Here is a 24347-nt window from a genome sequence, read left to right on the forward strand (position 1 = left end):
TTTCTTGCTTGGCGGGGGAGGACTACACCCAGCTGCAGTGTTACTCCTGCCAGGGGTTACTCCTAGCACTGTGCTCAGAAATTGCCCCCGGAAGGCTTGGGGGACTATATGGGATTCGAACTACTATCCATCCAGTTTTGGTTGTGTGCAAGGCAAATGCCTTACTGCTGTGCTATTGCTCTGGCCCCTGTCTTTAATTTCTAAGTATATTTGATTTAAATTATTTCTATGGCTTCACTGAGTCACAAACTTTACTGTATTCCCAAATGTCTACCTCTGACATTAATAGTACAGATGTTCTGTGGACAGTCAACTCTCAGAGTGCCCAGGGTTAACCAAAGCCTGGCCTAGTCCAGACGCTCCTTTGTGAAGCTGCTAACAGTAGCTTGAAATATGCACTGTGAACTGTAACTTGAACTCAGGCAGAAAATGTTCTCTAGGTTGGGGGCAGACGGTACATAATTATGCGTGTAGACGATAAACCCCCACTAGAAAGAGTCCTTTCTGAATCATGGATATTTCTGTTCTCTACTCACTTTACATCTAATATTTCAAAAAGTTAAAATTCAATTTGAAATTGAGAGTAGAGAAGGCTCTTCCTGCCTCTACTTTCTCTTTGCAGACAAAGCTGTATAAATACATGTGTAAACATTCTTCTTATTGATGTGTGTCAGACAAGCAAATGTGCAAACACACACATTCCCATTATAGCCATTAGAGCTGCCTGGTGAGGAGAGTGCCCAACCCAGTAACATGAGCCTTCTAATGTGAGGACTGGTGCATCTGCAAGCGAGTGAGAGTATAAGAGTCTCCATCTTCATCCTCACAAAGCTGCTTCTGACAACCTCTCCTTCCACTCTGGCCTGTCCCTCAACCCTTAGATACATTCTCACATTTTGTATGTTTGATAATTCGATCAGTCCTAGAGGTGAGGAAGCACAGATGAAGCAGAGACGAACACTCCTGAGTTTACCATGTCCCTGAACTCCTCTCTCTCTCTCTCTCTCTCTCTCTCTCTCTCTCTCTCTCTCTCTCTCTCTCTCTCTCTCTCTCTCTCTCTCTCTCTCTCTCTCTCTCTCTCTCTCTCTCTCTCTCTCTCTCTCTCTCTCTCTCTCTCTCTCTCTCTGGAGGAATTCTTCAAGATTATCTCATAGACCCTGGAGAAGGAGGAATACACACATACGACAAGGACCATTCACCATTCACATCAGTTCGGATAGCCTGAGACAAATCAGGCCTTTTTCCTATTTTTTATCATAACCAGACATTTCTTGCACCTACTTTCCCAGCTAGCCTTGTATTAACCTCAACCGGAGAGGAAAATGGTTTGGGAGGACATGAGTCTGCCCTCTTCTTTGGTTGTTAGCCCCTGAATAATCAGTTTTTCTCTTATCAAACCATTTCTCAATGAGTAGCCTCTAAGTAGTTCACTCCACATTTTGAATCGGTAACACAGGTAAAGCAGCTGATGGCATACTGGCAATCTGCAGGCAGCTAGTCCCTCTTTGCACGACCACCCAACCACCTCTACTCCCATTTTACCCATTTGGATTAGTCTAATAGTTCTTGAAAAAAGGTGCTTTGTTTTCTTTTAAAAGATTTTTTAACAAATTCACAAATCTGAGAGAAATAATGAGAACTGAATCATTCTCTCTGATTAGAAGTAACAATAAATCACGTAAGAACTCGGAAATTTGTTTCAATCTAGGAAGCAGATGTCAAATAATTACTTTTTTGAAAACATACAACCACTTTATTTTTGGTATAATCTTTCAATCAGCCAGGACATTTCATAAAATTTAAGACTCTGTGGTAATAGTATTGTATCTAATCTAGCATCATTTAAAAAGAAAACATAAGTAAAGGTACACAGAAGAGAACAAAGAGCAATGGAGGGGAAAGAGAGCTAAATACAAGTCAGTAGGATTGCCCTGGTGCACCCTCATTTTCTAAGTCCTCAGTGCTCAAGAGTCCACCCACTGGCCTTTCTTTTCTTTCTTTTTTTTTTTTTTTTACTCACCGGCCTTTCTTAGACATCTCATTGACTTCTCTTTTCACGGACACTCTGCTTTCAGTAGTCAAAAGCCACCCCCAGCACAACAGGAAAATGCCAACTTTCATATTCTGGGCAGCGATTTCCAAATGATAAGTTTTCTCAAGAAACAGCAAAAGGGAAGAAAGATATTCTTCCTCTCTAACGCATTTTTGGTCTGTTTATTAGATGGATGCTTATTCAGAAGCGGAAAAAAATGCCCTCTGAATGTAATCTGGAGGGGGGGGAGAGAAAGCAATTTTCACTAAACCTATAAATCCTCCTACATCACGTGTTAGGGATTCTCTGACCTGACGATGTCGTCCATTGCACACTATAATTTGACTGGGCTAAATCAATTCATTCTTTGTCAGATGTGGTGAAAATGTTAGTAAAAGTCTATATTTTCTAATGCCATAAATTGAAAAAAATAAAAACAGACCAAAGTAATTTGCCAAATGTGAAATAGCAGGTTCTGAGATATTTCCCTCCTAGGGTAGTGTGTTCTTCCCAGGATCTATTTTAAGCTTGCAGCAGTTACTATTTGCTTCAAATTCCTGGATTTGGGTACTTAACTGCCCTCATTCCACAGCCTGGGACTGAATCTGCAGAATTTCAACCTACCCACCTGGCTGAGGATGGGAGAGCTGGGAGTGAGGTTTTCCTTAGTTTTATAAAATAAGAACAGTTGTATTATTTGTGTTGTGATTACATTTTTTTCATGTTTGAACAGGCCAGTAAAAAGTTACTGATAAATCTGCTATCTTAAGGCTAGGCTGACGTGGCTTGGATAATGTTCAGTTCATACTGATGTAGATGGGTCAGAGAGGATACAAGGTCAATAGGAACAATGTTAAATATCAGCCCTGGACTTTTCAGCAGTTAGTAGCTGGGGTGGACACATACCTCCTAGACATCCCAGATTGGCATTGGCCAGAAGGTAGAGAAACTAAGACTGCCTACAGATCCTAAAACTGCCCTAATCAATTAGAACCCACCAAGAGCCCAAAGCCACCCCACACATTACTTGACATCAATCCCACACAAAATTCAGACTAATTTATTCAAATGATCTAATATGGAGAGCAACAATAAACTGTTTAGATTCTGCCTATGGTCTCTGTTGAGAATTTCATCTCTGATGGAAGATCTAGGTTAACAAGATTCAGGGCCAGAGAGATAGCTTGGAGGTAGGGTGTTTGCCTTGCATGCAGAAGGACGGTGGTTCGAATCCCCGCATCCCATATGGTCCCCAGGGCCTGCCAGGAGCCATTTCTGAGCATAGAGCCTGGAGTAACCCCTGAGCACTGCCGGGGTGACCTAAAAACCAAAAAAAAAAAGAAAAGAAAAGAAGAAGAAAATTCAACTGGACAGAGTTCACTTTCTTTACTGTCTAATTCTTATAATTTGAACCACCAAGTCAGGTGTTCTACAAGTGCCTCATTACTGCTGCAGTACCAAGGATCAATAAGCCACACTGGACTGTTACTATCAGGGTCTTAATTTTTTCCATACATTATTTTTCCTTCACAAGTTGGATGCCTAAAAATTGGTAGAAATCAATAAATACTAGCTCTATAAATAAGTGTCTATGTCTCTAATTTTTTTAGTACTGGTGTTGCAGCACTCTTTGTTTTTTTTTTAAAAAAAAAAAGCCTATACTTTCTCTATTTAATTGCTTTTGCTCTTTTGTCAAAGAGTTTATTTTTGGCTCTCTCTCTTTTGCTCCACTGATTTGCTCTCTTCCACAAATACCATACTCTTTTTTTTTTTTTTTGTACCTTTATAATAAGCCTGAATGTTAGGTACTATTAATCTTCCAACTTTGTTCTTTTCTTAAATTTTGTGTTGGTCTATTCTTGGTCTTTTTGCCTTTTCATATAAACTTTAAAATCATATTGTTGATATCTACAAGATGTCCAGTTGGAATTTTCACTGGAATTATATTTAACGTATGGATCAAGAAAGGAAAAATAGACATCTTATTAACAGAGTCTCTTATTCATAAATAAGAAATAGTTCTCGGGGCCGGGCGGTGGCGCTAAAAGTAAGGTGCCTGCCTTGCCTGCGCTAGCCTAGGACGGACCGCGGTTCGATCCCCCGGTGTCCCATGTGGTCCCCCAAGACAGGAGCAACTTCTGAGCACATAGCCAAGAGTAACCCCTGAGCATTACCGGGTGTGGCCCAAAAACCAAAAAAAAAAAAAAGAAATAGTTCTCAAGCTATTATGTATTTTATGAATAAATACACACGTGAAGATACCAAAACTTCATGATTAGTTATTTCTATAATATGAACATAAATCAGGGACCAGAGAAATAGCATAGAGGTAGGGCATTTGCCTTGCATGTAGAAGGATGGTGGTTTGAATCCCGGCATTCCATATGGTCCCCCGAGCCTGCCAGGAAAGATTTCTGAGTGTAGAGCCCCTGAGCGCTGCCAGGAGTGACCCAAAAACCAAAAAAAAAAAAAATCAACCTAAATTATACCACAGAATTTTAATATTTTCTATCTTCACTTTGTGTGAATATCAAGGAGGTAGATAGCTATTCATACACCTATGTCTCAGTTTAAAGAAATGAGTCCTTTCCCAAATGCATTGCTACCCCATCAGTTGAGACTCAATATCTCTTCCCTAAATTTCTATCATAGTTTTCTAATAAATACCCCCCTATTTCTCTCCCTGCACCAATGATCAATTTTTACCTCAAGTCCAAGCCCAGCTCTCTTTGCCCTGCTTTGCAGTATTAGAACCAAACTCTCCACATCATTTTTCTCCTTTTCCGGCCCCAGGATGATAGACTGTGACCACAGTAGGTACTGGGTGGTCTGTAAGCCCAAAGAAAGCAGAAACTGTTTTTTTCTTTTTCTGTTCCTGAAGGTATCTGCAAGGCATGTGAGTACAGATAGTTCTTGCAGTGTCACCTATAGCAAACCAGGTCCTACTGGTGGACATGAGAGTCCTGACAACTGCCCCATAATATCAGGAAGCTTGTGCCCATGTCTTCTCATTAGAATCAGGAACTCAGCCTTGCAAATCTCTCCACCTTGTTTCTAAAGTCTTTCTTGTTTTGTTTATTTGGAGAGTGGAGCGAGGAATTTCCCCAGTGCTGAGGATTGAGCCCAAACAGGGCTTCCCACCTGCAAAGTGTTACTTAAGTTCCCTCCCTGGCTTCTTCTGCTTTTCCCCATCTCTCCTACCTACCCTAGGGGCTGCCTCTGTAGGTATGGCTCTGTACATCATAGTATCTTCCATTTCCCTCTCAGGCAACCATCCACCTGGAGCTGGTTTGCAAGTCCAGAATATTTTATCTGGTCAAATATTTTCTGGTTAGATTTCTTGGGTGGTTTTTTGCTTCTTGTCTGAACTCTAATAAATCTTCTCCTGATTGTGGGAAATCCTCTCCCTAATAAAAACCCCAAGGTCAGAATAGCTCTTTGGGTAAAATAAATTTTTATTATTTATTAAAATAAAGTTTAAACAGAGGGCTACAAATGTGCACAAAGGCAGAAGTAGAATAGGAAATTACCACGGCTCTAAGATGATTTCCAATTGTGTATCATCATATAGCCACAGCTATGGAAATATCCCAACCTTTGCTCTTAATGTATTTACTAACTATCCTTAATGTACTTGTCAACTTAAACAATGGTTTGTATGTCTGGAGCTAGGTAGCTATGTTTGGGAAACAGAAATTGTGTTCAAGAGCCATCTGGTATCATTTAGGGTTGTTGAAACTAGTCTGCACTCTGGACAAGTCACAGCACCTGTCTCATTCTTTGTGACATCTGGAAGGATAGAGGTTCAATGTGTCAATCCTGTTAGTTTTATGGTGGGTAATCACCACATCTGATGCTGTGGGGCTTTTTGTTGTTGTTGTTTTGTTTTGTTTTGGGGTCACACCCGGCAACGCGCAGGGGTTACTTTTGGCTCTACACTCAGAAATCGCTCCTGGTAGGCTTGGGAGACCATATGGGACACCAGGATTCGAACCACTGTTCTTCTGCATGCAACGCAAATGCCTTACCTCCATGCTATCTTTCTGGACCTAGCATCAGAAGAGCTAGAATAACTTAAATTTGTATTTTACTAATTGTCAGAAGAAATTAAAAAAAAAATAACAGTTTAGAAAACAGGGTCGGGATTCTAGGGTGAGGGAATCCTTCAACCTGGATGATACACTTCTGTAGGTTCTAGTGTACTTTGAGTAAAAACCAAAATCTATCCTGACTTTGAGACGTTGGTCCACTTCCCAAGTTTATGTTGTTTCCTGTAAAGTAAAAGTCCATGAGTTGTGAGATTGCCCCAAGCACTGTACTTCTAAACCCCAGGCAGCCAGATCTAGAGAAGCAAGATAGCAGCAAAGAATCAATGCACCAAGCAATCAGGAAAGGATGTTCATGGAGTCTGTGGCCTTTTGCCTCCAGCTCTCTGCCTCAATGCCAAGGCAGAACTTCTATTTATTATCCAGAACCAAATCCAACAGGGTGGGGCAGGGCAGAGTTATTCATGTGGACTTTTACATATCAAAGGAAGAGCTTTTAGGAAGGAGAAAGTTGTAAGGAAGGGATTTTTGTATTGTATTTTTGTGTTCCTAGGGTATATTCATAGGAGTGGTATAGCTGGATCGTATGGGAGCTCGATTCCCAGTTTTTGGAGGAATCTCCATATCGCTTTCTATAAAGGTTGAACTATTGTAGGAATCTCCATATTGCTTTCCATAAAGGTTGAACTAGAGGGCATTCCCACCAGCAGTGGATAAGAGTTCCTTTCTCTCCACATCCCTGCCAACACTGTTCTCATTCTTTGTGATGTGTGCCAATCTCTGTGGTGTGATACCTCATAGTTGTTTTGATTTGCATCTCCCTGATGATTAGTGATGTGGAGCATTTTTCATGTGTCTTTTGGCCATTCTTCTTTGTCAAAGTGTCTGTCCATTTCTTCTCCCCATTTGTTGATGGGATTAGATGTTTTTTCTTGTAAAGTTCTGTCAGTGCCTTGTATATTTTGGAGATTAGCCCCTTATCTGATGGGTATTGGGTGAATAGTTTCTCCCACTCAGTGGGTGGCTCTCTTGTATCCTGGGCGCTATGGGAATGCTGCACTGGTAATGGGTGGTGTTCTTTACATGACTGAAACCCAAATACAATCATGTATGTAATCAAGGTGTTTAAATAAAATATATTTTAAAAAAAAAAGGAAGAAAGTTGGAGGAACACCTTTGTTTGGGCTTGGTAACCAAGTGTAATCAATTGTTTTCTTCCTGAATCTCTTTCTGCTTTAAACAATGAGCTGAATACAATAGTTTCCTTCTGAGTTGACAGTTTCCTGTGTCACCTTGACAAGGCCAGAGCACACAGTTATTTAATCAAACACTAGTGTTTAATTAAAACTAGTGTTTCTGGGAAGATAATTTGTAGGTGAGTTGTGTCATTAATGATATCAGAGTAGGCTCAAAATGGAATCACTTATGTTGGGCACTGCATCTACAAACTGGAAATTAACTTCCTATCTGGATCCTCCCAGAAGAAGCAAGCCAAATCCATCAACCAATCAGCACTTTCCCCAGCCAGTGTCTCTTAGTCTGCTCTACAAAACTTGATCTTTCTTTAACCAAACCAACAAGCAAAATCCCAGCAGAATCTTGTTCTTATCCATTTTGGTCTATGTAAAATCTCCCAAATTGTACAACTTTTTGGAGTTCTTTTCTATGGGCTCCATCAACTACCCCTTCTGACTCATAAATAGCTAAATAGAAGTATCTATGACATTTTATTTTAATATCATCCACAATCCATTGACTAAGTAAAAAAGGTTACTGTCAATAAAAATAAGGTTCTTTCAATCAGTTGAAATACTTAAAAGCAAACTGAGATCCCCCCCAAATTTTACCTTAAGACTGTAGTTTCAGGGGCCAGAGCATTAGTACAGTGGGTAGGGTGTTTGTCTTACATGTAGTTGACTCAGGTTTGATAGGCACCATGTAGAGTTGCCTAAGCTGACCATGAGTGATTCCTGTGCACAAAACCAAAAGTCAGCCCTGAGCACAGCTACCCATGGAACAAATCTTCCCTTCCTTAAAAGATTACAGTATCTGATTTTGCCTGAGTTCAGTCTACTGCGCTATTCTATAATTTTTGACAATCATGTATGTCAAATAGTCAAATAAATAAAATAGGAACTAAATCAACTGACTGGTAGATACAGATAAAATAGCTAGTAGAAAAACTTACATCCTCTTGCTTTTTTTTTTTTCCTCACCCAGGGTTCTTAGAGGGACAAAATAATGCCAGGTATCAAATTCAAGACTGCATCATACAAAGCATATACTCAGTCATTTAATCTGTGTCCCTAGCCCTCCCTTCTATCTTTATATCTCAACTAAATGTTGTCTTCTGAGAGATAATTGCCTTCCACACTCAGCCTACATAGTTGTTTTCCTGTGTCCTCTTTCCTTCTAATTCTCTTACTCATGTAGGGTCCAAGTTGACTACCCGAGTTGACAATGAAAGTCAAAGACCACCTCTGATGATGCAAGGTGCAAAAGGGAATTTATTCAGCTAGCCGAGGTCCAAGCCTCATTCTGAAGGAAAATAAGACAACTTGTATAGGTAATCTCATAGTTTTATTAGATTTAGCCATGCTGTTAGCTCCAGATTTCTAAATTTACTGTCCTGCTGTGCCCAGGTTCCCAGGCCTCTCTGCCCCTGATGACCCCAGCAGCTAGGCAGTAAAACAATTCATTGATGCCAGTGAGCTACAGACTGGCCCAAAAAGATAAGAGACAGCTGTATGTGCTTATGAAATATAGGAAATAGTCAGGTAAAGATTAATGTTGCATTTAGCTCTGTCATTGTTTGTTGGCTCAAGGCTATAAAAATAGCTCTGAGACCCTGATGGGCCAGACTTCTCCCAAAGAACCCCATCCTGGTGGGTTAAGACATTCCCAAGGACAAACAAACAGACCACTGCAATGTGAGCTGAGATAAGAGTGGCATCAGGGAGGGGTCAGGGGGATTGTATCTTTTCCTATTAAATGGTATGAACTAAAATTTATGTAGACCCGTGGAATGTTTGAAATATCACCTTTTGTAGTTTTGTGTAACAGACATAAGATGTAATGGAATGATCTGAAAGTATAAAAACCTGCTCTCCCCAGAGCTTGGGGTTCGAGACAGCTTTTTGTGCTCGAACCCAGGCTTGCCTGCATAAAACAACCTCCAAAAATTCACTGATTGACTAGCCTTGATTTTTGTAGTTTCTAACAATTCAACAGAGTGGAGTCTTGACAAGGACAATTCAAATTTCCAATCAGTTTATATAGAATTTACAAGCTTTCACAACACAAGCATTTCATTAGTTATACAAACAGTTTATTCTCCACATACATGATTGGTGTATAGCTATTTGTGCACAAATCACATCATTTAATAGAATAGATGTCTCAACTTATCTCTGACTCAATTTTGTTTGTCAAGGGGGCCATACCAAGTGGAACATTCTGGACCTACCTAATTCCTCTTTCTCAACAGAACAGGAGGGTCCTAACCTTTAAAGGGTACATTCTGGGGTTTTATCTCAGAGCTAACTCCCTCTGCTTTAGCCCAAAGTGGAAAAATACTGTGAGCCTAAACTTTTGACCTGTCTCAAAATTACTTTACTGAGGTTTGGGACCATTTTAGACTTGGGTCCAGGGGGCTTTGGTTCTCACACTCACAGTAACAGTGTGGCTGCCAAGAGCAACAATTTTTCTCATTTATCCTAGAGAGATAGGGAGGGGAAACCTGTTTTCAGAACTTAGAAAAGAGCCCTTTACTTTGATCTGACCTGACCAGGTAAGCCCTTCATCTATTCTTGGGTCAGTCACCTCTCTCAGAGAAAAATCAACTTTAGCTAATCAGGGTCTAACTCTCTCTGAGACATACTATTGTATGGGCTTCTAATTTAGGAGGAGAAAAAAAGGGGAGGAACAATATTATCTAGGCCATTCAGGTGCTTGCCTTAGGTGAGAGCAGTTGAAGACTGAATCATATTTGTCATTCCCAGGAGCACTGGGGGGACCATGCGGTGTAAGGGATTGTTAAATGGTCTGTAAAAAGGGCCCAGAAAAGCCCAAGGATCAAAATAGCCAAGGATCTGGGAAAATCCAGTGCTCGGGAAAGCCCACTGCCTCAATAAAGACCACAAAACATACCTTCAGAGAATGTAAACAGCAAAACGGGTTCATTGAACCAGACAGAGCTCTGGGGTGCACTGTCTCTTGACACAGCAAATTCACCAGTGGACCCCGAGTCTTAGAAACCCAGGGCTTTTATAGTAATCTATGATAATAAGGGTTTAAACTTCAGATATTTTATTGGCTGAATTCAATTCAAAAAATTGTTATATTTCGGGGCCGGGCGGTGGCGCTAAAGGTAAGGTGCCTGCCTTGCCTGCGCTAACCTTGGACGGACCGCGGTTCGATCCCCCGGTGTCCCATATGGTCCCCCAAGCCAGGAGCAACTTCTGAGCACATAGCAGGAGTAACCCCTGAGCGTTACCGGGTGTGGCCCAAAAACCAAAAAAAAAAATTGTTATATTTCAAAAAATATAATATATAATTCAAAAAAACATCCAATAGTGTAACCAGAAAAAAGGAGCAGTTTCTTCGGATGTTCTCTAGGTGGGTCCTGATCCATGTGTTTTAAGTAAACACATCCCTTTCAAGGACCTTTTCATCTCAGTCCCTCCCTCTTGTAACCTTTGGAGGATCAGCACTAAGGGGGGGGGCACGTGGGTGCCCTTAAGGTCTGGGAATCTAATTCAGGGGACTTTAAGGAGATAGAAATTAAATCTAGGTCACCTACTTGCAAAGTTTACATTCCAGTCCATTGAACTAACTTTCTGGAGACAAACTTTCAATTAAAACTATTTAAAACACCCTTCAACTTCAACATACCAAAATTTATTAAAAAAATAAGCTTTAAGAGGGATCAAACATGCAAATCATGTGCACTATTGGGCTGTCTCTCAGGTCTTCAAGTATGTTTTTAATGGAAACACATTTTTAATGTGTAAAAATCCTTATGTTAGGAAGTAAAAGGTTCAACTATATATACACAAAATATAGCAGAAGGATGAACATTTATAATCCAATTAAATGTACAAAGCATGCAGAATGTCAGTTCCATTAACAGAAATCTTATTAGCCATCCATACTGAAGGAAAAATTTCTCAGTGGGCCTTCTGATGAAATATTTCTCAGGAATCTTGATCAGCAATCCACACTGAGGGAAAAACTTCTCCGTGGGCTTTCTGATGAGATATTCCTTAGAAATCCTGATATTTCTCTTAGGTTATGGTGTGACAAAACTGATTCCCTGTTTTAAAAGTCTGAGGGCTTGGGGCCAGAGATAGCATGGAGGTAAGGCATTTGCCTTATATGCAGAAGGAGGGTGGTTCGGATCCCGGCATCCCATATGATCCCCCGAGCCTGCCAGGGGCGGTTTCTGAGCATTAGAGCCAGGAGTAACCCCTGAATGCTGCTGGGTGTGACCCAAATACCAAAAAAAAAAAAAAAAAAAAAAAAGTTTGAGGGCCTCTGGTAGAACCAGGAGTAAGCCCTGAGGTCTTCCCTGTGTGCACCCAAAATAAAAGTAAATAAATAAATATTAATCTTAAAAGATGTTTTACACTTTGTGCTCTGAAAGTCAATAGCAGGAACATATGATCTGTAGTCAGGATTATTTTACTCAGACCTGCACCTTATTTTCAAGTCAATGTGTCAGTATTTAATGAGTATCATTGAATAAACTTTTAGTGGAAAAGAAAAGGGAATCTCCATTTTAATTTGCATCCCCCATTGTGTCCCATAGTCATGCAAGATATCTTTCCAGTATCATTAAGTCATGAGATGAAGTCCAAGGTGTCTCTATGAAAACAAGGACTGTTCAGGCGGTGAGGACAGAAAAAGTCTGATTAAGAGCCAAATAATTCTGGTTCTAAGGTTGCTTTCCTCTTAGCATTTGGTACCAGGAGGTCTTTCCCACCTCAGCTCATAATACCCCTCTATCCTGGGACAGGCAGCCTCCAATGAGAGCTCACAGGATTGTACCAACTGGATTATGTTCACTGTCTATTGTTTCTTGGTTTGCTTTTGAGTCACACCCAGAGTGTTGTTATTCCATGTTTTATGCTTAGGCATGACCCCTGGACAAGTTTAGGGAATTATACATTTAGGGGATTATAACCAGGGATGGAATCCCAGGTTAGCCCCATGCAAGACCAGTGTCTTACCTCTTGTGCTATCTTTCTGGCTCTATTGCTTATTACATACAAAGCTAGTCCAGCCCTCTCACTGAAAACCACCATAAAGACCAAAATGGAACATCATTATGGTTTCAGGCAATTTTTCAGCCTCTTTTTTGGCATGCCAAAGAGTGGGAGTTCAGCTATTCTTTTGTAAGGAAGTGAAAACTGTGGATGAAGATGAGAGGTACGGCTTCAAAGTTGTAAACCCTGTCCAGGTCTTAATTCATTACCTGTGAAAATGGAAACTATAGCAACAGCACTTGTTTCTTTTTTTTTTTTTTTTTTTTTTTTTTTTTTTATTTTTTATCTTTATTTAAACACCGTGATTACAAACATGATTATAGTTGTATGATTACAGTCATGTAAAGAGCACCCCCCCTTCACCGGTGTAACATTCCCACCACCAATTTCCCAGATCTCCCTCCTCCCCACCCCCCTACACCTGTACTCGAGACAGGCTTTCTACTTCCCTCATTCATTCACATTTTATGATAGTTTTCAGTGTAGTCATCTCTGCAACTGCACTCATCACTCTATGTGATGAGCTGCATGTCCTGAGCTGCACCTACCAGCCCTCATCTCTCTTGTCTCTGAGATATTGTTAAAAATGTCCTTCATTTTTCTTAAAGCCCATAGATGAGTGAAACCATTCTGCGTCTTTCTCTCTCCCTCTGACTTACTTCACTCAGCATAATAGATTCCATGTACATCCATGTATTGGAAAATTTCATGACTTCATCTCTCCTGATGGCTGCATAGTATTCCATTGTGTATATGTACCACAGTTTCTTCAGCCACTCATCTGTTGAAGGGCATCTTGGTTGTTTCCAGAGTCTGGCTATTGTAAATAGCGCTGCAATGAATATAGGAGTAAGGAAGGGTTTTTTGTATTGTATTTTTGTGTTTCTTGGGTATATTCCTAGGAGTGGTATAGCTGGATCGTATGGAAGCTCAATTTCCAGTTTGTGAAGGAATCTCCATATCGCTTTCCATAAAGGTTGTACTAGACGGCATTCCCACCAGCAGTGAAAAAGAGTTCCTTTCTCTCCACATCCCCGCCAGCACTGCTTGTTTTCCTTTCTTGTGATGTGTGCCAATCTCAGTGGCGTGAGGTGGTACCTCATAGTAGTTTTGATTTGCATCTCCCTGACGATTAGTGATGTTGAACATCTTTTCATGTGCCTTTTGGCCATTTGCCTTTCTTCTTTTTCAAAGTGTCTGTTCATTTCTTCTCCCCATTTTTTGATGGGGTTAGTTGTTTTTTTCTTGTATAGTTCTGTCAGTACCTTGTAAATTTTGGATATTAGCCCTTTATCTGATGTGTATTGGGTGAATAATTTCTCCCACTCAGTGGGTGGCCTTTGTATTCTGGGCGCTATTTCCTTTGAGATGCAGAAGCTTTTCAGCTTAATATAGTCCCATCTGTTTATCTCTGCTTCCACTTGCTTGGAAAGTGCTGTCTCCTCCTTAAAGATGCCTTTAGTCTCAATGTCCTGGAGTGTTTCACCTACATGTTGTTCTATATACCTTATAGTTTCAGTTCTGATATCAAGGTCTTTAATCCATTTGGATTTTACCTTTGTATATGGTGTTAGCTGGGGGTCTGAGTTCGCTTTTTTGCAAGTGGTTAACCAGTTGTGCCAACACCACTTGTTGAATAGGCTTTCCCTGCTCCATTTAGGATTTTTTGCTCCTTTATCAAAAACAAGGTGGTTATATGTCTGAGGAACCTTCTCTGAGTACTCAAGCCTATTCCACTGATCTGAGGGTCTGTTTTTATTCCAATACCATGCTGTTTTTATAACTGTTGCTTTGTAATACAACTTAAAATTGGGGAAAGTAATGCCTCCCATATTCCTTTTCCCAAGGAGTGCTTTAGCTATTCGAGGTTGTTTGTTGTTCCAGATGAATTTCAGAAGTATTTGATCCACTTCTTTGAAAAATGTCATGGGTATCTTTAGAGGAATCGCGTTAAATCTGTACAATGCTTTTGGAAGTATTGCCATTTTAATGATGTTGATCCTGCCAATCCATGAGCATGGTATGTGTTTCCATTTCCGCGTGTCCTCTCTTATTTCTTGGAGCAGTGTTTTGTAGTTTTCTTTGTATAGATCCTTCACATCTTTAGTCAGGTTGACTCCAAGATATTTGAGTTTGTGTGGAACTAATGTGAATGGGATTGTTCTCTTAATGTCCATTTCTTCCCTATCATTATTCGTGTATAAAAAGGCCATTGATTTTTGTGTGTTAATTTTGTATCCTGCCACTTTGCTATACAAATCTATTATTTCTAGAAGCTTTTTGGTAGAGTCTTTAGGGTTTTCTAAGTAGAGTATCATGTCATCTGCAAACAGTGAGAGCTTGACTTCTTCCTTTCCTATCTGAATTCCCTTGATATCTTTTTCTTGCCTAATCGCTATAGCAAGTACTTCCAGTGCTATGTTGAATAGGAGTGGTGAGAGAGGACAGCCTTGTCTTGTACCAGAATTTAGAGGAAAGGATTTTAGTTTTTCTCCATTGAGGATAATATTTGCCACTGGCTTCTGGTAGATGGCTTTGACTATATTGAGAAAGGTTCCTTTTATTCCTATCTTGCTGAGAGTTTTAATCAAGAATGGGTGTTGAACCTTATCAAATGCTTTTTCTGCATCTATTGATATGACCATGTGATTTTTATTTTTGTTGTTGTTTATGTTGTGTATTATATTAATAGATTTACGGATGTTAAACCATCCTTGCATTCCTGGGATGAAACCTACTTGATCAAAGTGAATGATCTTCTTGATGAGGCACTGGATCCTGTTCGCCAGGATTTTGTTGAGGATCTTTGCATCTGTGTTCATCAGGGATATTGGTCTGTAATTTTCTTTTTTGGCAGCATCTCTATCAGGTTTTGGTATTAAGGTGATGTTGGCTTCATAAAAGCTATTTGGAAGTATTCCTGTTTTTTCGATTTCATAAAAGAGCCTGGCCAGAATTGGTAGTAGTTCCTCTTGAAAGGTTTGAAAGAATTCATTCGTGAATCCATCAGGGCCTGGGCTTTTGTTTTTGGGTAAATTTTTGATTACAGTTTTAATTTCCTCAATAGTGATGGGGGTGTTTAGATATGCTACCTCTTCTTTATTCAACCGTGGAAGGTTATATGAGTTCAGAAATTTATCCATTTCTTCCAGGTTCTCATATTTAGTGGCATAGAGTTTCTCAAAGTATTCTCTGAATACCCTTTGAATCTCTGCAGTATCTGTAGTGATCTCCCCCTTCTCATTTCTAATACGCGTTATCAAGTTTCTCTCTTTCTTTTGCTTTGTGAGTTTTGCCAATGGTCTATCAATCTTGTTTATTTTTTCAAAGAACCAACTTCTGCTTTCGTTGATCTTTCGGATTGTTTTTTGGGTTTCCACTTCGTTGATTTCTGCTCTCAGCTTTGTTATTTCCTTCTGTCTCCCTATTTTTGGGTCCTTTTGTTGAGCACTTTCTAGTTCTATTAGCTGTGTCATTAAGCTACTCAGGTAAGCTCCTTCTTCCTTCCTGATGTGTGCTTGCAAAGCTATAAATTTTCCTCTCAGTACTGCTTTTGCTGTGTCCCATAAGTTCTGATAGTTTGTGTCTTTATTGTCATTTGTTTCCAGGAACCTTTTGATTTCCTCCTTGATTTCATCTCGGACCCACTGGTTATTGAGTATGAGGCTGTTTAACTTCCAGGTGTTAAATTTTTTCTTCTGTGTCCCTTTGCAGTTCACATCTAACTTCAGAGCCTTGTGGTCAGCAAAGGCAGCCTGCAAAATGTCTATCTTTTTTATTTTATGGAGGTATGTTTTATGTGCCAGCACATGATCTATCCTGGAGAATGATCCATGTACATTGGAAAAGAATGTGTATCCAGGTTTCTGAGGATAGAGTGCCCTATATATATCTACTAGGCCTCTTTCATCCATTTCTTTTTGCAGGTCTAGTATATTTTTGTTGGGTTTCCATTTGGTTGACCTATCAAGTGTTGACAAGCCTGTGTTGAGGTCTCCCACAATTATTGTGTTATTATTGATATCCTTCTTCAGATTTGTCAACAATTGTATTAAATACTTTGCTGGACCCTCATTCGGTGCGTATATGATTAGGAGAGTGATTTCTTCTTGCTGTACAAATCCCTTGATTAGTACATAATATCCATCTTTGTCCCTTACAATTTTTCTGAGTATAAAGTTTGTGTCATCTGATATTAGTATGGCCACCCCCGCTTTTTTAAGGGTGTTGTTTGCTTGAATGATTTTCCTCCAGCCTTTGATTTTGAGTCTATGTTTATTCTGACTATTCAGGTGTGTTTCTTGTAGACAGCAGAAGGTTGGCTTCAGTTTTTTGATCCATTTCGCCACTCTGTGCCTCTTAACTGGTGCATTTAGTCCATTGACATTGAGAGAAATAATTGTCATGGGATTTATTGCCATCTTTGTGTAGAAGTTTGGTGTGTTTTTTGTTCTGTCTTGTTTTTAGAGTAGATCTTTCAGTTTTTCTTTTAAGGCTGGTTTTGAGTCTGCAAAGATTTTGAGCTGTTGTTTATCTGTGAAGCCGTGTATACATCCGTCAAACCTGAAACTTAGTTTTGCTGGGTGCAATATTCTTGGCGAAGCATTTATTTCATTGAGTTTTGCCACTACGTCCCACCACTGCCTTCTGGCCTTGAGTGTTTCTGGTGACAGGTCTGCTGTAAATTTCAAGGATGCTCCGTGGAATGTAATTTCCCTTTTCGATCTTGCTGCTTGCAGTATTCTATCTCTATCGGTGGGTTTCATCATGGTGACTAGGATGTGTCTTGGGGTGTTTCTACTGGGGTCTTTTTTAGCTGGTACTCTTCGGGCATGCAGGATTTGGTCACATGTTTTCTTTAGCTCTGGTAGTTTCTCTGTGATGATGTTCTTAACCATTGATTCTTCCTGAAGATTTTCTTCTTGGGTCTCTGGAACTCCAATGATTCTGAAGTTGTTTCTGTTGAGCTTATCAAAGACTTCTATTTTCATCTTCTCATATTCTTTGAGTAAATTTTCCATTGTCTGATCATTTGATTTGAGGTTTTTTTCTAATCTCTTCTGCTGTGTAAAGTTGTTATGCATCTCATCTTCTAAAGCACTAATTCTATCCTCAGCTGCTGTTAACCTGTTGGAAAACTCATCCATTATGTTCTTCAATTCGTCTATTGAGTTTTTCAGACCTGTTATCTGATCTGATATTTCAGTTTGGAGTTTTCTGATTTCTGTCTTCATATTCTCTTGATTTTTATTAGTGCTCTGATTTATACTTTCTTTGATATCTGATAGCAACCTCCATATTTCGTCTCTAAACTCCATTTCTGAAAGACTGCTTAGGTAGTTGGTCGTTGTTGGGTCATCAGAGTTTCCATCTTCATTCTCTATGGTTGAAGTTGGTCTGCGTAGTCTCCCCATTGTCTCGCTTACGCTGTGGGTTTTTCTACGTGTTGTGGTGGTACTCATTGGCGAGGTGGAGTGCGCGGCCGCGAAGCGCAGCGGAGCGGCCGCGCTCCGGCCCCCAAACACTCACCTCAGCCGAGGCAAGCCGTCAGGGGATGCCTGGGGAGGCCCCCAAGTGTCTGCCAAGCAAAGAAACCAGCACAATCCACAACTCCAACAGAAAACTCACAGCCCCAGCGAGACACGCCTTGAAGAGATTAATGCTGAATCAGGTCAAAGTTCCCAGGTTGATGCAGGCTGGGGGAGGTCCCAAAATGTCTGCCGGGCCTAGGGGTCCAGCAGTCAGCCTGATCTGCAACTCCGGCCCCCAAACACTCACCTCAGCCGAGGCAAGCCGTCAGGGGATGCCTGGGGAGGCCCCCAAGTGTCTGCCAAGCAAAGAAACCAGCACAATCCACAACTCCAACAGAAAACTCACAGCCCCAGCGAGACACGCCTTGAAGAGATTAATGCTGAATCAGGTCAAAGTTCCCAGGTTGATGCAGGCTGGGGGAGGTCCCAAAATGTCTGCCGGGCCTAGGGGTCCAGCAGTCAGCCTGATCTGCAACTCCGGCCCCCAAACACTCACCTCAGCCGAGGCAAGCCGTCAGGGGATGCCTGGGGAGGCCCCCAAGTGTCTGCCAAGCAAAGAAACCAGCACAATCCACAACTCCAACAGAAAACTCACAGCCCCAGCGAGACACGCCTTGAAGAGATTAATGCTGAATCAGGTCAAAGTTCCCAGGTTGATGCAGGCTGGGGGAGGTCCCAAAATGTCTGCCGGGCCTAGGGGTCCAGCAGTCAGCCTGATCTGCAACTCCGGCCCCCAAACACTCACCTCAGCCGAGGCAAGCCGTCAGGGGATGCCTGGGGAGGCCCCCAAGTGTCTGCCAAGCAAAGAAACCAGCACAATCCACAACTCCAACAGAAAACTCACAGCCCCAGCGAGACACGCCTTGAAGAGATTAATGCTGAATCAGGTCAAAGTTCCCAGGTTGATGCAGGCTGGGGGAGGTCCCAAAATGTCTGCCGGGCCTAGGGGTCCAGCAGTCAGCCTGATCTGCAACTCCGGCCCCCAAACACTCACCTCAGCCGAGGCAAGCCGTCAGGGGATGCCTGGGGAGGCCCCCAAGTGTCTGCCAAGCAAAGAAACCAGCACAATCCACAACTCCAACAGAAAACTCACAGCCCCAGCGAGACACGCCTTGAAGAGATTAATGCTGAATCAGGTCAAAGTTCCCAGGTTGATGCAGGCTGGGGGAGGTCCCAAAATGTCTGCCGGGCCTAGGGGTCCAGCAGTCAGCCTGATCTGCAACTCCGGCCCCCAAACACTCACCTCAGCCGAGGCAAGCCGTCAGGGGATGCCTGGGGAGGCCCCCAAGTGTCTGCCAAGCAAAGAAACCAGCACAATCCACAACTCCAACAGAAAACTCACAGCCCCAGCGAGACACGCCTTGAAGAGATTAATGCTGAATCAGGTCAAAGTTCCCAGGTTGATGCAGGCTGGGGGAGGTCCCAAAATGTCTGCCGGGCCTAGGGGTCCAGCAGTCAGCCTGATCTGCAACTCCGGCCCCCAAACACTCACCTCAGCCGAGGCAAGCCGTCAGGGGATGCCTGGGGAGGCCCCCAAGTGTCTGCCAAGCAAAGAAACCAGCACAATCCACAACTCCAACAGAAAACTCACAGCCCCAGCGAGACACGCCTTGAAGAGATTAATGCTGAATCAGGTCAAAGTTCCCAGGTTGATGCAGGCTGGGGGAGGTCCCAAAATGTCTGCCGGGCCTAGGGGTCCAGCAGTCAGCCTGATCTGCAACTCCGGCCCCCAAACACTCACCTCAGCCGAGGCAAGCCGTCAGGGGATGCCTGGGGAGGCCCCCAAGTGTCTGCCAAGCAAAGAAACCAGCACAATCCACAACTCCAACAGAAAACTCACAGCCCCAGCGAGACACGCCTTGAAGAGATTAATGCTGAATCAGGTCAAAGTTCCCAGGTTGATGCAGGCTGGGGGAGGTCCCAAAATGTCTGCCGGGCCTAGGGGTCCAGCAGTCAGCCTGATCTGCAACTCCGGCCCCCAAACACTCACCTCAGCCGAGGCAAGCCGTCAGGGGATGCCTGGGGAGGCCCCCAAGTGTCTGCCAAGCAAAGAAACCAGCACAATCCACAACTCCAACAGAAAACTCACAGCCCCAGCGAGACACGCCTTGAAGAGATTAATGCTGAATCAGGTCAAAGTTCCCAGGTTGATGCAGGCTGGGGGAGGTCCCAAAATGTCTGCCGGGCCTAGGGGTCCAGCAGTCAGCCTGATCTGCAACTCCGGCCCCCAAACACTCACCTCAGCCGAGGCAAGCCGTCAGGGGATGCCTGGGGAGGCCCCCAAGTGTCTGCCAAGCAAAGAAACCAGCACAATCCACAACTCCAACAGAAAACTCACAGCCCCAGCGAGACACGCCTTGAAGAGATTAATGCTGAATCAGGTCAAAGTTCCCAGGTTGATGCAGGCTGGGGGAGGTCCCAAAATGTCTGCCGGGCCTAGGGGTCCAGCAGTCAGCCTGATCTGCAACTCCGGCCCCCAAACACTCACCTCAGCCGAGGCAAGCCGTCAGGGGATGCCTGGGGAGGCCCCCAAGTGTCTGCCAAGCAAAGAAACCAGCACAATCCACAACTCCAACAGAAAACTCACAGCCCCAGCGAGACACGCCTTGAAGAGATTAATGCTGAATCAGGTCAAAGTTCCCAGGTTGATGCAGGCTGGGGGAGGTCCCAAAATGTCTGCCGGGCCTAGGGGTCCAGCAGTCAGCCTGATCTGCAACTCCGGCCCCCAAACACTCACCTCAGCCGAGGCAAGCCGTCAGGGGATGCCTGGGGAGGCCCCCAAGTGTCTGCCAAGCAAAGAAACCAGCACAATCCACAACTCCAACAGAAAACTCACCAGCACTTGTTTCTTAGGGAGGTCAATGAGCTTATAAACAAAGTGGGTGGCGTATGTTGAAGGTTCCACTTCAGTCTCTTGAAAGACTGACAAGAGACTGTGACTGCCACCCGCGAAGCCACCACCAGGCACTTACCGGAACTGCAGGCTGACAGATGTTTTCCAGGCATTCTTCATCTACACTCAAAGGAACCCTATGGTTGGGGCGGAAGCAGTGGCGAAACAGTAGGGTGTTTGCCTTGCACGCGGCTGACCTAGGATGGACCGCGGTTCGATCCCAGGCGCCCCATATGGTCCCCCAAGCCAGGAACGATTTCTGAGCGCATAGCCAAGAGTAACCCCTGAGTGTCACAGGTTGTGTCCCAAAAACAAAACAAACAAACAAAAAACAACTCTATGGCTAAGAAAAAACTAGTGGCTCTCTTTCACACACAAGAAAAGCAAAAATTTATAAAATTTCTCTCCTACATAATGGAACAAGTAATATTCACCCAGTTCTCTCTCTCTCTCTCTCTCTCTCTCTCTCTCTCTCTCTCTCTCTCTCTCTCTCTCTCTCCCTCCCTCCCTCCCTCCCTCTCTTTCTTTCTTTCTTTTTTTTTTTTTTGGCTTTTGGAACCATATACACCAGTGATTGAACTCACTGCTCCTGCATGTATATTGGTGATCCTTTTAACTATTTCCCCAGCACCCTAATCAAGTATTTTCCTAATTTGATTGCAATTTTGATAATAACTTTCAAAAACTTAAAGAATAATTCATTTATTTTGCTTCATCCTAATAACGTCTATAAGTGCCTAATATGGTCCTGATCTATCCAAAGCAAGTTTCAGGTTTGCTTGATCTCGGATCTGCTCGATCTCAGATCTGCTTCATCTCAGAACTTGAACTTCACAGACATATTCATCTTTGATTAACTTGTTTTTGCATACACTCATATCTAACTATCAATTTTCTTTAAATACATAAATTGGGGCTGAAGTGGATAAAACACTTGCCTGCAATCTAGTTAATCTGGGTTCAATCCCCATCATCATTTATGGTACCCCAAGCCCTGCTAGGAGTGATCTCAGAATGTACTGCCAAAGGCAAGGCCTGAGTACCATCAGATGTGGCTCTAAAATAAAAAAAGAAGTTGTAAATATATTATTTATCAAATTTATTTCTATAATCAATATAGGAAATTTTATTATCCAATGTGAAAGTGATTTAAATTTCTGGAACATGAGAGTAGATTTTTAAAAATTATGGTTTTGTGGTAAAAGATGGCTCAAAGGGTTAATGGACATGCTTTACTGGCAGGAGAATCAGGTTTGGTACCCAGAACTCCAGAACCACATGGTTCTGCAAGAAGTGAGCCCTAAGCACTGTCAGGTATGGTCTCTAAATCCTCAAATAAATCAATCATGGTTTATTGAGACAGAGAGGCAACTCAAAGGGCTAAGAGCCTACTTTGATGTGGAAACCTGGGTTTGAGGCCAGCACCACATGGTCCCCTGAGCACCACTGGTGTGGACAGAAAAACAGTTTATTTAATAATAGCTTTATATGGGACACACAAAAAAAAAATAAATTACAGATACATTTAACAATATGAATTAATCTCAAAAAATGCATTGTGGGAATCTTCTCTCAACTGGGGATGGGGAAGCCTCTATGGGGGATCTAGGTGACAGATCCCCAGAACTAAGCTCTTCAACAGGGCCATATGCAGCCATCCTAATTCAGCCCAGCATAGACAGGTGAGTCTGGGGTTGGGGGTGGGGGAAGGGACCATTAGTCAGTAACTTCTCCCACTGGACGGGGAAACAGGCTGTCCAGGTGACCCTTCACAGCAGGATCCTAATCCTCACCGCCAGCACCAAATCTTCTCTCAACTTGTGTCCTTCCTCATCAGTCCTCATTTCCCAAATCTACGACTGTAGTTTCTGAAACTATAACACTCAGAATTTTAGATTGCTTTTAGGAAAGGAAATGGGAAGCCCAAGGCCCGCTGGATAATACTCCATGTTATATACTCCCTATACAATACTCAATATCATACCATGGAGATTTCTATAATACCAGGAAGCCTTTTCCCAGTAAAGTAAAGCTTACCCTCACCAACCAGGATTGGTCCAGAAAATGGACAACCTTTGCTGGCATTAATTTCTTTTCCCTTCTCACTCTCTATTTTTTTTTTAAAAAGTTATCATTTTTCTTTTTTTTTTTTTTTTTTTACTTTTTTAAGGTCCCATTTTACCTGGGTTAGCTTTTCAATGGTAATCCATGGATTGATCCTTAGAGTCTGTTGATATATAAGCATGAGTGTATATGTTCGCTGTACCAATAGCTGTTTAACGTGTCTGTAATAGATATAATTCTATTTCATGATATACTCTCCCCATACAGTGCACATTACCATATCACTTCATTTTTTAGACTTGAAAACTGATTGTTTTTAAGAATCCCCTATACACAACTTAATCTATGAAGCCTTTTTCCAGTCGAGTTCACCCTCACCAACCACAATTGGTCTAAGAAAAAAGAAAAAGAAAAGAAAAGAAAACCTTTACATCAGACTTGCCAGCTTTATTCTTTTTTTTTTTTCTTCTTCTGGTTTTTTGGGGTCACGCCCGGCTGCTCTCAGGGGTTACTCCTGGCTCTACACTCAAAAATTGCTCCTGGCAGGCTCGGGGGACCATATGGGATGCTGGAAATCGAACCATCGTCCTTCTGCATGCAAGGCAAACTTACCTCCATGCTATCTCTCCAGGTCTTTTTTTTTTTTATTTCCTTTAAGTGTTCTGTCCCATATCACCTGGGTCAACTTTTCAAATGTAATCCATAGATCAATCCTCTGTGACTGCTGATGTATAAATATGAGTGCATGTATTGCCATACCAATGTCAGTCTAATGTCCGTCTGTACTAGATATAATGTCTTGTAAAGGTTCAGAGGACTCTACCCAAGAGTCTCGGTGCGGGTTAATGAAGAGAACGACACCTCTATAAAGCACATAGGCAGAGTTCCAGTTTATTCTGACCGGTCAGGGTCCAGTGCCTGTCCAGAAATCCAGAAGAGAGGCAAAAGACCTCGTGGCTTTCTTTGTCAGTCCTTATATACCATAAGAAGGGAGAGGGGGTTGGGGATGATTTAACATCTGCTAAGACATTCTGAGGCAGTGGAAAAGTTATACCAGGAAGTTCCCTACAATGAGCCGTTATGGGAATTTTTACCTTGCCATAGGTAGAGTTTTCACACATCTGTCTTTCAGAAGGGTCAAGCTCTTTTCCTGAAACTGTGTTCCAGCCCTTACAGTCTATGTTGTATAGTGTTCTCCCCCACACCATAGATAACCCCTCCTTCCCCGCTTTGCTCACCACCTTCCAAATGCTTTTCTAGCCCTTCATGTTATTTCTCCACATTTAACCTTTTTCACCTTCAGTCCTTAACTTCTCACGAAGCAGAACATTCTCCCCACCCCAGCCAGATGCCAACCAGCTCCCAAAGTGAAAAGATAGATTCTCAACATGAAAAGAAACCAACACTCAAAACCTGTACAGAAACCAGGATCTATAACTACAGAAAGCTGACAACAACAATGTGATGGTGAAGAGTTATTTTTGGGACAACAGAGTATGACTAAGGGGTTGGACA

The 24347-nt window shown here is 42.2% G+C and overlaps 2 protein-coding genes across 2 annotated transcripts in view; one reads left to right on the plus strand and one right to left on the minus strand.

The window, feature by feature from the left end:
* The window catches only part of LOC126006733 (gamma-aminobutyric acid receptor subunit rho-1-like), a 30837-nt gene extending 28716 nt beyond the window's left edge, over nt 1–2121 (minus strand). The window contains 1 exon segment of the mRNA XM_049772258.1: nt 2021–2121. Within this exon segment, the coding sequence (XP_049628215.1) occupies nt 2021–2121 (101 nt within the window).
* Nucleotides 1–24347, plus strand: part of PM20D2 (peptidase M20 domain containing 2) — a 189671-nt gene that overhangs the window by 56730 nt on the left and 108594 nt on the right. The gene's annotated exons all lie outside the window — the stretch shown is intronic.

This window comes from Suncus etruscus, chromosome 4 (assembly GCF_024139225.1).
Source record: "Suncus etruscus isolate mSunEtr1 chromosome 4, mSunEtr1.pri.cur, whole genome shotgun sequence".
Taxonomy (NCBI): domain Eukaryota; kingdom Metazoa; phylum Chordata; class Mammalia; order Eulipotyphla; family Soricidae; genus Suncus; species Suncus etruscus.